Here is an 11739-nt window from a genome sequence, read left to right on the forward strand (position 1 = left end):
GGAAATAGAACCAACCCGTCAGGGCTAGCACCAAGTCCAATATGAAGACTCTACTCTCATCATTCCATCTAGCCCTGGTCATCCCTCAAAGGCTTTGTCTTGAAATGTCATCATTTTGGGAGTCAAGCCTCTACTATCGGTTTGGGTGGAGGTAGGGATAGGGAGCAGAGGAACACAAACCGTCAACCTAGCCTTCTAGGAAGAGATTTTTGCTGGTTTTCCAAAGGAGAAACCGAGGCTAAGAGAAATAACTATGCTGCCTTAAGTCTGCTGGAGGGAGACCCAGGGATGGCGATGTCCATGCTGACGGCCCAGGTAGGCAGGCGGTTCCCAGTCAGCTCTTTGCACCACACACCAGCCAAGGGCACAGAGCGACTATCTCTTAAGGCTTTGCAGGGTGTAGAAGTTTTAAAATATGTGCACAGATCATTTAATATGCTTCCTTCGAAAGATGAAATCCACCTCCCCCTCACTTGTATATGGTCTAAACATACACCCAGGTAGAATGTGTCAGAACAAGTGGTATGAGACTTCCTGGATTAGGCCAGAGAAGATGCTGTACTTACCTTCTTCCTAGTTCTCTTGCAGATCATTGGCTCTCAGGAAGATATAGCCTGTGCTGTGGACACTCGTGAAGGAGCCACAGCCATGTGATGGGATACATTAGACATGCACATTTCTTATGCTCCTGAAGAACCAGACAGTCCAAGAGTAATTAGGAGAGAAATTAAAAATATCTCAAGACAAATAAGAATGGAGACACATAATACCAAAATGTATATTATTATTTTTATATAAGGTCACTCTATGTTGCCTAGGCTGGCCTTGAGCACCTAGACTCAGTGACCCTCCTTCTTCAGCCTCCTGAGCATGTGGGAGTATAAGTGTAGGCTATTTTATTGTTTTTGAGGCAGGCTCTTGCATTGTAGCCCAGGCTGGATTCAAATTCTCAGTTTCCCCATTTCAGTTTTTTTAAATCCTAAGATTATAGGTGTACACCACCAGTTTGGCAAATATCTATGTCTTATTTCAGGTTTTTTTTTTTTTTGATTTTTCGAGACAGGGTTTCTCTGTGTAGCTTTGGAGCCTTTCCTGGAACTCACTCTGTAGCCCAGGCTGGCCTTGAACTCACAGAGATCCGCCTGCCTCTGCCTTCCGAGTTCTAGGATTAAAGGCATGTGCTACCACAGCATATTTCAGTTTTTTTAATTCTAGAATTATAGGTGTACACCACCAGTTTGGCAAATATCTATGTCTTTTAATGAGGCAGAACAATATGGGAAAAAAAGAATTATTCAGGAATTTATGTATAAAAATGATACATAGCAGCTTGATAGAATCATTAAGGTCACAAACTCTGCCATTAGTAGATGGATGACCTGAGGTAGATGGTGTAACTTATCTGTATTTCATTTTCCTGTGTAAGAAATTGAGATGTTGGCTAGGTGTGGTGACACACACCTTTAATTCCAGCACTTGGGAGGCAGAGGCAGGTGAATCCCTGTGAGTTTGAGGCCACCTGGTCTATAGAGTGAGTTACAAGCCAGTCAGAAGTATACAGTGAGACTCTGTTTTAAACGGAAAAAGAAAGATAAGTTGAGATATTAACTTAATAGTATCTCATACCCTTACATGATAACAAATGAGTTAATACATACCAAGTGTATAGCCCAGTAGACAGCAAATGGCTTCAATTAATGTGCACATTATTATTAATGTAAATATTAGGTATAAATCTATAGGGTTAAATACATATAGAGTTTAGGGATCAAGCACAGACCCTAGATATTGCTTAGGATTCATTTGTGATCAATGCATGGTTGAGAAAGTGCTAGATTAATAAAGTAATTAAAAAAAACCTTGAACTTCCAACATGATCATTAGAATATTGAATTATTAGCTGGGCGGTGGAGCACGCCTTTAATCCCAGCACTCGGGAGGCAGAGGCAGGCGGATCTCTGTGAGTTCAAGGCCAGTCTGGGCTACAGAGTGAGTTCCAGGAAAGGCACAAAAATATACAGAGAAACCCTCTCTCGAAAAACAAAACAAAACAAAAATTGAATTATTGATGGCAGCATAGCAAACCGAATAGTGAAACTGCACTTCATTTCTGGGTCTGCAGGAAACAGCAATACTGAAAGCGGATAGCATGCCTGATAAACTTAGGCGTGTGGTACTGACACACCCATAAGACGTGCCGGTAAAATCATAGCTACTGTTGAGATCAGCTGCATTGATGTTTCAGATGTGTTTCTACTGTTTCAAATGCCCAATCTCTTGAATGCGATACTGCTTCCTGCTAGTTAGCAGGGGCTGGCTGCCACTGAGCCCTCGTTGCTGGAATCATTCTGGCTTGGGGCTCAGAACTTCTCTAGCTCAGGATGAGAGCTTTGGGCACCTCTCTGCTCCTCTTCTGCTAGCCCCCACTCTTCTTCCTCCCCCTTCCATTTAGATGTGGGTGTGTGCATGCATTCTTCGTATGTATGTGGGTATCCGTGTGTGGGTGCACATGTGTGGGCATGCATGTGCAGGCCTGACGTTGATGTCGGGATCATCCTCAGTTCCTTCTCCACCTCTTCATTGAGGTAGAGTCCGGGAGTTCTCTAAAAGGAGTCATCTTGCTAGCCACCTTGCTCTGGGGATCCTGTCTGCCTTCCCAGGCCGCCATGCCCACTGGCATTTGCTTGGGTTCTGAGGATCTGAACTCCTGTTCTCATCCTTGCTGGACAAGCACTTTAACCGCTGAGCCGTCCCCGCCACCCCTAGCTCCCATTCTCAACCCCAAGCTTTCATCTCAGAATGTCAGCTTTGATACTTCCCACTTCCTTCCGATGGTTACTTTAACCGAAGTGAGTCAGGGCTTACTGAAAAAATGACCACAGCCTATCCGATCCCACCCGCCCTGTCCCAGGGCTGCCTGGCCAGCACGTGTGTGTGTGTGTGTGTGTGTGTGTGTGTGTGTGTGTGTGTGTGTGTGTGTTGTCAGGTTACTCAGCCCATGGTTTCCCCTTATCCTCGAAGTCACGAGACATTCAGCAGGGCTTCCCCAGCCACTGCCTCCCCTCACCTCCAAATGTCAGTCTGACATCTCTTTTGTGGCTCCGTGGGAGTGGTGGTGGTGACTGACTGGTTGAATCCGGTGCGAACCTATTGAGTAGGCCAGTTTACCTATCCTCTACTTTTTTGGTCAACTTGATTGCCTCTGACCTCAACCAGAAGAAGAAGCCCAGTACTTGGACAGCTGAGGCAGGAGGAGCTGAGTTCAAAGCCACCTTGAATTTTAGTTGAGCCCCTGTCTCAAAGCATCAAGGGCTGAGGATTTGGTTCAGCAGCAGATGTTTGCTTAGCCTGTGAAAGCTCCCCCCCACCCCCCAGTTCATATCACCAGCATTGTGGGAGGTGATGTTGGCAGGAGTTTTCAATTGTGATTGCCAGTAGTAACCAAGGTGGTGGAGTGGGACTATCTTTCCGTTTCAGGAGCTACTTATGACTTTCTGTTAGCCTCCAGAGTGCCTCCTGACAAATCTAAATTCACCCCAGGACCTCTGGAGCTTGAAGGAATAGACACATTATGCTTCTCCTGCTTAGCATTGGTTGTGTGTGCACAGAATGAACTTTCCCATCTTTGGAAGCTAGCATGCCCTTTAAGGATTTCAGGGTGTATCTTAAAGAGCCAAGCTTGAAGATTTCAGTAGTTTATGCTGATGCTTTGAAAGTGAAGCATGATTTTCCCCTGATGGGATCTGGGCTCCACCCCTTCCTGGAGAGACTGCTGGTAACATTTCTTTGGAATACAAGATTCGTTCACCTCTTTGGCCCGCTGGAACTTTGAGGGATACAGTCGTATTTTAACCAGACAGTACTCAGTAGACAGCACAACATGATTTGAACAAGATCCATTTATTTAAAATTAGAATCTGCTATAAAAACAGACAAACCATACACCATTCCCAGAGGAATTGAATTACTTCTAGTTAAAAATGAGTTCTATTAGAACTAATTTTAGGTGATTATAAATAAACTGGCCACAGCTTTCCAGAACGAAATGGTTGAAGAATGAGGTCAGGGGAATCCCTCTGAGCTGTTGGAAGGACAATCATCAAAGGAGTGCCCTAGTTTCTTTTCCTAAGTCCTGTAAGAGTCAGGAGCTCCGAACTCAGGGAGGAAAAAAATTAGAGAACACCACAGTAAACACGTTGGCAGCTTAAAGTGTGGCCAGCCTTAGAATGGGAGCTTCCAAAGAAGACCCTCTCCCCCACCCCATTACAGAATACAATTTCCCTTAGAACACTCAACTCCCACATAGTGTCCCCTGTGGAAATAGCTTAAACACAGATAAAATTAATAAATATTGTGAAATTATAATATTGGGCTTCTTTCTAAATAGTTCACAGAGAAGCTCAGTGAATAAATAGGAAGGGGACCGAGGTATCAGTGGTAATAAATATTTTGGAGAGAGGTACGATGAGGTTTTCCAAGGAGTTGCTTGCACTAGCTAAGATTCCCTGGATCAGATTCGGAGAGCTCTGCTTAAGCCCTGGCATCGTAGATTCAACACACACTGTAGGTGTTTCAGTTTTTCATTCTGATGGTCATGTACGCTTCTATGCAGTTGATGAAGATGTCAAACTCATTCATGGCCTTGTAGACGCCTTTCTCTTGGAGCTGTGTAGGGAGAGAAACACCTGGTTAAGACCTAATAGAGGGCTGAGGAGATTCTTGCACTTGGCTGGGTGGGCTGCAGACTGCAGAAAGCACGTTGCTTTCTTGTGTTGGGAGCTGTCAGACCTCGGGAACCCAAGGATTTGTCCGGGTGCCTGAGGAGGGGGCTGTGCCGTTAGCTGCACCCATCTCCCAGCTTTGAGCTCTGCCAGTAGTGGGCAAGGGAAGCTCATTCTCAAAGCACTGTTTTCAGAGTGGTGTCTTTGGACATTTTAGAGGCCTGGGCTCACGTAATGCTTATGCAGATTGTTATGCAAAGTTGTTCGAGGAGGTAGTTTGAAAGCAGGACAGTGGTAGATAGATAAGGAAATAGTGAAATAGTTTTTGTTTTTTCTTTTTTTTAAGTTTTATGTTTTGGGCATTTAGGCAGTCCCCTGCCCTGCTGTTCTGGCCTACAGTCAAGGGATTCATTCATGCCCACTGATGCTGGAGCCCTGCCAAGTATCTCTGCCTAGCCTACAAAGATGATGTAGGCCACATAGCTTCTGGGAACTCGGGTTTCATGGGTTCACAGGCAGTTGGAAGTGTGAAACCTCATTTTGTTTGCCAGGTGGAAAGAGCGCCAGGACAAATAAGAATTCTGTTTCCTGCTCATTCTGATTTTTAGGGGCATCTAGGCTGAGCCCTGAGATGCGCCTGTGTGCCTGTGTTCATGTCTGCTCTCTACATTTGTGGGTTCAGCCCATTCCCCAACAAGGTACTTTCTGTTCTTTCTGTTTCCTTTATCACTCTCCCCGGCACCTAATGCTCCGTGCTCATAGGTTGTCTGGTCAGTCTAAGCTGAGAGCCTGCAAAGGCGAGACAGTCATTTAGAAACTGCCAGACGCGCTTTGCAGAAAACAAATGTAACAGAGGTGCTGGCTCCTAACTGGCAGAGGAGGTCACACCATTTGCCAGGTTCCCACACTCCAGGTGCAGACAGAATAGCTCCCTCCCTCATGCCCTTCGGTGAGTGGACAGGGGTCACGTGATGCACACCCTCTTTGCCACCACCCAAGCTTACCTTATTAAAATCGTTCTTCACCTGCTCCACAGCCTTGCTCTTATTTTCACAGGGGAGAAATCGATGCTGTAGGAGAAAAAGAGAGGGCTGATAACCTGAGCTCCAATCCTGTGTCCATGGCATGCAACCTCGTTGCCTGACAAAGGGGCCAGATTCATCTTCAAGGCCCTACCTCGGAGCTCCTAGGGAGAACTGAGCCCTGCATAGTCCTTAGCTCTCATAGTAGGGGCAGAGGAGAACAACCCAGGAAGATGCAATGTATGTTTTTGGAATCACTAAGATTTTTGCAAAGCCTGGGTGTGAACTCAGGCTTTGGCTCTCAGAACCCAAAAACTTGTATTGTGTTTTTAATGTCTCCTCTTGTCTGTCTCCAATCTCAACTGCCAGTAGCTATGTCTTAGGTGTCTGAGAGTGGAGATACAGTCAGCTACTGGGGCCAAGTCACTGGCTTAGAACTGCTGCACAAATAGACACTAACTGATTTCCCAGTGTCAGTGAGAGAAGAGAGCAAACCCCCAGTATGGCAAAGGCACCACTTCAATGAGAGACATAGATGCTCTGGGCGTATTATCCACAGATCCTGGTTTAGGGACAGTAGTCTCCTGGCCCTGCTGGAATGCCAGGGAGAGTTCTATCAGCCCAGTTGTATTTGCTTTCCAAGCAATGAGATGAAGAGGTGAATGTCTTCCTCTGCTTGGGAGCCTCAGATGGCAGCCCGGGGCCCAGGTCCAAAGGGGCGAGGGAGCCGTAACTAAAGCCCTCCTAGCCTTCCCATGAAGAGAGAAGGGAGTAGCTAATAACCCACAATGACTCACAAATAACAGGAAGGCTATGCGCAAATCTTCACGTGTTAAGTGCCTCAAAGCCACCCCCACGCTCGCTCAGAGACAGACGAGCTGACTCGCGGCACCTCTGTAGATTTACCTAGTCCTCAGTCTAGTCTGTGTGCGTCTGGATGCATGTGGCCTGGCTGGGCTGTAGAAGATGGCATTTGTTGGGTGGCTCCAAGGGAAAGAACTCATCTGCTACTCACACAGCGCTGCAGCTGCCTCCTGAGGGTCTTCAGCTTCTCTCCCAGGGAGTTCAAATGCTCCTTGATTTCTGGGCCATGGTTCTCTGCCTGGGGCATCACTTCTACCAGGTAAAACTGGATCATTTCTGATAAGGTTTGGCAGCCCAAGTAACCCTAGAGGCAGGAATCAAAGGTTGGGGCTTACTGGAGTGACGGCCAAAACTTGGTGGACAGTTTTGTCCCCAGGGACCCTCTCTTTCTCCAGCTACATTCTCTCCCTTCACCACAGAATGAGCTCCTCATAACCCTTGACTGCTGGCAATATGCTGAGTTAAGGTCTTCCCACTTCTCCTTTTGAAAGCCACGGCATCAGACTCAGCTCCTGCTGGCTGTCACAAGCAGTGCCTCCCTTCCCTAACCACTCAATCGTTCCCGCCCCTCCCCCCAGCACCCACTCAATTGTACCTTAAAGTCCTTCAGTAAGGAATCAGTTAGCAGTATGTTGTCCAGCTGGTCCTTCTTTTGCTGCAGGAACAACAACAACAGCAGCAAAGGGTAAATACAAGGGCTGGGGGCAGTACCTGACCTGCATGTCTTCTGAACACCTCTCCATTTGTAGAGTTTAGGAGAGTTTTAAAACCAGGATTCGATAGTGCTAGAGCCTGGAGTTAAATCAAAGTCCTTCCTCTTAGAATCACATTATCTAAAAGCTTCTGACTGACTGACTTGAACAGCCTGGGAGAAGTTTGACCTGGCCTGGTCTTCTTTTAGATGAGCCACATCAGATTTCAAAAGCACCTGTGTCAACCCAACCCTTTCTGGAGTCCCTTCTGGAGAGTGTCTTAGTTGTGTGGCTCTCTGCCTTCTCTGGAAGGGAAATCCTCTTGTAACCCAAGCTCTCCATGCCAGGTGCTGCCCCAGATCTGGAGACTAAGCAGAAGCAGTATGTGCCCACTATGTTGGACTTCTGTCCCAGTCAACAAAACATAGAGCTTTGTTGGAAACTTAACAGAAAGTTCTTGAGCACGGGAGAGACAACGCATTCACCTTCTAGGTAGCTTTTCCTGTGTGCCTAGGTTTAGTTTAACCCATAATCCATGGCTTAGCCCAGGACTCTCTGGATTTAAGTTTAAGGGGAATAGATGCTGGGGATAGAGGAGGAACAGGAGGAGGGAGCAGGAAAAGGAGAAGGAGAGGAGCCATTTCCACAGTTCCACGTACTTCAGGCCATCCCAGGAAGAAAGATAGGCAGGCAGCATACTCACAAAGAAAGTCTTCACCTGGCTGAAGGCAATCCGCAGCTCTCGAAGCATGTGAGTCTGGCTGACTGGGAAGTGGGTGCAATTATTCTCATCCTGGGTGTAGTGGCCTCTGCTGGTCCCCACCTCAGCCAGTAAGAGCAGGCAACAGAGCAGTGCTGAGCCAGGCATGGTGGAGCTGTCTTCTGCAAGGCTGCCTTGTGGCTTTGGTACTGCCAGAGCAAGCCCCTAAAGTGTAGACCTCTCCTTCTGTGTCCCCCTTTTATGCTGAAGGCTCAATGGGGCCTCTTACAGACTTCCTGGCAAAGGTTATTCAAGCTCCTCCCCCCTCTTCTAAACCATGCAGTATTTTAGCTTAATTTTTTTCTTTTTGCATTGTAAGCAAGAACTTGTAAATGAACTTCTGCAATATAGCTATATTTAGCATGGGCTACCTCTCTTTTAAAACTTTTTTTTTAAGCTTCTCAATACAAAAAGTTGTATTTCCTAGGGGCAGACAGCTGTTCTATGTATAGAGGACTACAGCTGTGAGTTCCATTCACGCACACTTAGGTCACAATGACGTGGATGAATGGGTCATTCCAGAACATATTAGGATTGAGAAATAACTGGTTCCTCCACCTAACCTGGCTTGGATAACCGATATTTCTTTCTGACTAGGAATTCACCTTAGCACGCAGTTACCTGAGGAAACATGCATGTGCTGATTATCCTTAAAACTCACTCACTCTCTTGGAGTTCCTCTATCTTCTGGTCAAGACTATCCATTGGAGGTGTGTGTGTGTGTGTGTGTGTGTGTGTGTGTGTGTGGTGGGACAGATAAAGTAGGGTTCTGGGGCTTCTTCTGGCTCTTGCTTCATTGAGAGTTTCAGATCCCAGCATGGGAAGTTAGGAGAAGGAGCTCAGACTTCTGGGAGTCTTGCTCTGCCTGTCAGGTAGACCTCACCATGGCCCTGTTTTACAGTGTCCCAGGCTTGGAGATATGTAACCTGTCCAACTACCTGACCTTGCTGAAGGACATTAATGCTTCTACAGATACCTGGGAAGTCTTGGGTACATGTTCTATTGGTGAAGGGGCTTTTTGCTTAAATAACAGTAGACCCAAGAGAAGGGCACTTCCCAGGTTCTCCAGTTTCTTTATCTTCTTATATCCTGTTGGTACAGGGTTCCAAGTCTGCCCCATTGGAGAGGGTTGTTACTACACCAGAGCTGGTGGGCCAGACACTTGGGCCTAGACAGTCTTACCTGACGTCTAGTGACTGGTGGGTCAGGATCAGGGGCTGTGGCCACTCCTCCCAACACTCTGGGAAGTGTCATTGCAGAAACGTACAAACTGTGGAGGGAAGAAGAATCTTCTAGAAGTTGGAATGGAGTTGGCTCAAGAGCTGCCGCTCTTGTTTATTTCAGGCTGAGTTCTACCAACCACATGGGCAGAGCAAGGGGCCAGGCGGGGCTCCATTCCCTTCCCTTTTCCCTTCCCTTTTAACTCCTGGGTGTTCTGGGATTTCTGTTTCTGTGTGCAGAAGCCACCCTCTCTCTGCACGTTTGAGGTGTAGACACAGTGTTGGGGATCCGAATCCTCCTTGACCCACACAGCATGGACTCTTACCCTTTCTCCAAGCTGTGTCCTGTACTCAGTTCACTGGGACAGCTACTGCCCCCCTTCGCTGCCAATCCTGTACCTCCTTTGTCTTCCTGAGCAAGTTGTGTTTTCCTTTGTGTGTCCGGCCCCTGGCACAAAGTCTGGCCTACAGAAGGTAGCAGCTGTCCTTGGGACTGGCATTGCACAGCTCTATGAGTCTGACCCAGGGCTAGAGGAGGAAACATCAGGAAGCAGAAGGGTGGGAAGACAGCCCAGGGGGAGAGGCAGCACCCCTTACATCTTCTTATAATTATTTCTTCTTCTATAATCTTCTTTACATATGCAATCCAGCTATTTCATACTATGTTAATGTAAAACACAAATATATTGGCATGTGCTTAATTATATAATTTATATAAATGTCATTTATATATTATATTTACATATTAATATCTTAATAGTGTCTGAGCATATACTATTACTATAATATAATAGTTTCATGAATATGCTATTACTATATTATTATGCTACATGTGTGTTCACTCCACACTCTCATAATGATAGGTAGAAGAGAGATGTATGAAAGCTATATATATTTCTTTTTTAATACATATTCAGCTAACTGGGGTTAAGGTTGGAATCTGAATTCTTTATTTGTTCTGAAATGCATAGTTATCCTCAGCCATTTGTCCAGTAGTTGATCCTTCCTTTCCCCATTGATTTCAAATTGTTGCACAATCTCTCAACATTTCAGCCTCTTAGTGGTCCTCAATAACCTCAGATGGGTTCCTTGATCCATGTTTAGCCAAGTAAGGACCATGCCAAGAGCTCCTATATCTCAAGTCTGGGAGGACATCAGCTCAGCTGAGAAGCCTTTGGCACACACTGGGAAAAGCCCCAAACCCACAGCAACATCTGAAACATAAATGCCAAGAATTGCATGGCAGTGGGCTTGAGTCTGGGTTTCAGGACAAGGGAAGTGCCCACGAGGAGGAAGTGAGAGCGGATGCCTGGGGAGAGATGGGCACAGTGTCAGCCTGGGTGATGTTTGGAGCTGTGAATTCCAAAAGACATGACAGTTACACATCAATCTGCATTCCTTGGGGACAAATAGCCTGAGTCAGTTCAGAACCTAGGGAAGTTGAATTTAAATAAATTCTTCACTGGGAGATCAGAGGGTGGCTGTGGGAGTGGGAGTGTGGAGGGCAATGTCTCCTCCATTGCCCTTGTTCCAAAATAGCCCTATTTCTAGTCAGCTGCCAATGAAAGAAAGTTTTATTAAGCATGGCTTAAAAAAGAAAGTATTTGTTGTTCCTTTGTCTGTCAAGGTTCGCCCGTGTAGCTGAGGGTAGCCTCGGACACACCTGTCTTAACCTCCAGAGCGCTAGGATGACAGACGCGCCTTCACACCCAGCTTGAGATTTTATTTTTTCTTCTCACCAAATAAGCACAGAGGCCATGGTCTGTGGCTGGTATTGTACCCACACATCACCAGGCCCTTTCTTATCTTCTGTCTTCTTCCCCATCCTTCATTGCAAGATGTCAAGGAGCCGAGAAGTGGTGAGGTCCAAGCTCAGGGGCTCGTTGATGCAGGACATCCTAATGCTTTGGGAAGCTCTGCTTGGTAAAGTTCACCATTTTAGCTGCAGGGCAGAAAAGAATTGTGTGTGCGTCAGTGCACACATGTACACACGAGTAGATTTTAGAGTCTTATGTATAGTATACAAGATCTTATGAGGAATCCACTCATGCCCAACAAAAATGACACCTTTTTTTGATATAGTTGCCCCATGCCTTTCTGCAATTCTAGGGAACAGTCTGGGAGCCCTGTGTGGCACACTGGAGCTGCCAGGGAAAGGCTGAGGGACCCAGGTTGCTGGACTCATGGATTAGCCAGATGGTCTGACAATGGAGTCACCATGGGGAACAGATGTGTGATACAGGTAGAGAGAGAGTGGGATTGTTCAGACCTGATAAAAAGTCTTTCAAAGATCTTGATCCTATTTGCTGTTAGTAGTTGTTTTGGAGGGACTAGGGAGATATCTAGTGTGTGTGCTGCTCTCTCTAAGGACTGGAGTTTGGTTCCCAGCTCCCAACCACAACTCCCTGCAATGCCAGCCCTAAGGGATCTGATGGACTTTTTTGGTCTATGTGGGGGCAT

General features: G+C 46.4%; 1 protein-coding gene across 1 annotated transcript; it reads right to left on the reverse strand.

The window, feature by feature from the left end:
* Positions 1 to 4572: 4572 nt before the first annotated feature.
* Positions 4573 to 8167, reverse strand: Il10 (interleukin 10). Its single transcript, XM_036201934.1, has 5 exons — positions 8003 to 8167; positions 7203 to 7262; positions 6759 to 6911; positions 5726 to 5791; positions 4573 to 4665 (listed from the first exon to the last, which is right to left on the reverse strand). Exons 1-5 carry the CDS (start codon positions 8165 to 8167, stop codon positions 4573 to 4575), a joined length of 537 nt encoding a protein of 178 aa, XP_036057827.1.
* Positions 8168 to 11739: the final 3572 nt, after the last annotated feature.

The sequence above is a fragment of the Onychomys torridus genome, chromosome 11, assembly GCF_903995425.1.
Source record: "Onychomys torridus chromosome 11, mOncTor1.1, whole genome shotgun sequence".
NCBI lineage: Eukaryota > Metazoa > Chordata > Mammalia > Rodentia > Cricetidae > Onychomys > Onychomys torridus.

Coding starts and splice junctions, on each gene's coding strand:
- Il10 (XM_036201934.1), bottom strand. CDS start 8,167: ATGCCTGGCTCAGCACTGCTCTGTTGCCTGCTCTTACTGGCTGAGGTG. Junction 7,263..8,002: donor GCCAGGTGAAGACTTTCTTT/GTGAGTATGCTG, acceptor TTGTTCCTGCAG/CAAAAGAAGGACCAGCTGGA. Junction 5,792..6,758: donor GGAGGCAGCTGCAGCGCTGT/GTGAGTAGCAGA, acceptor TTTCTCCTACAG/CATCGATTTCTCCCCTGTGA.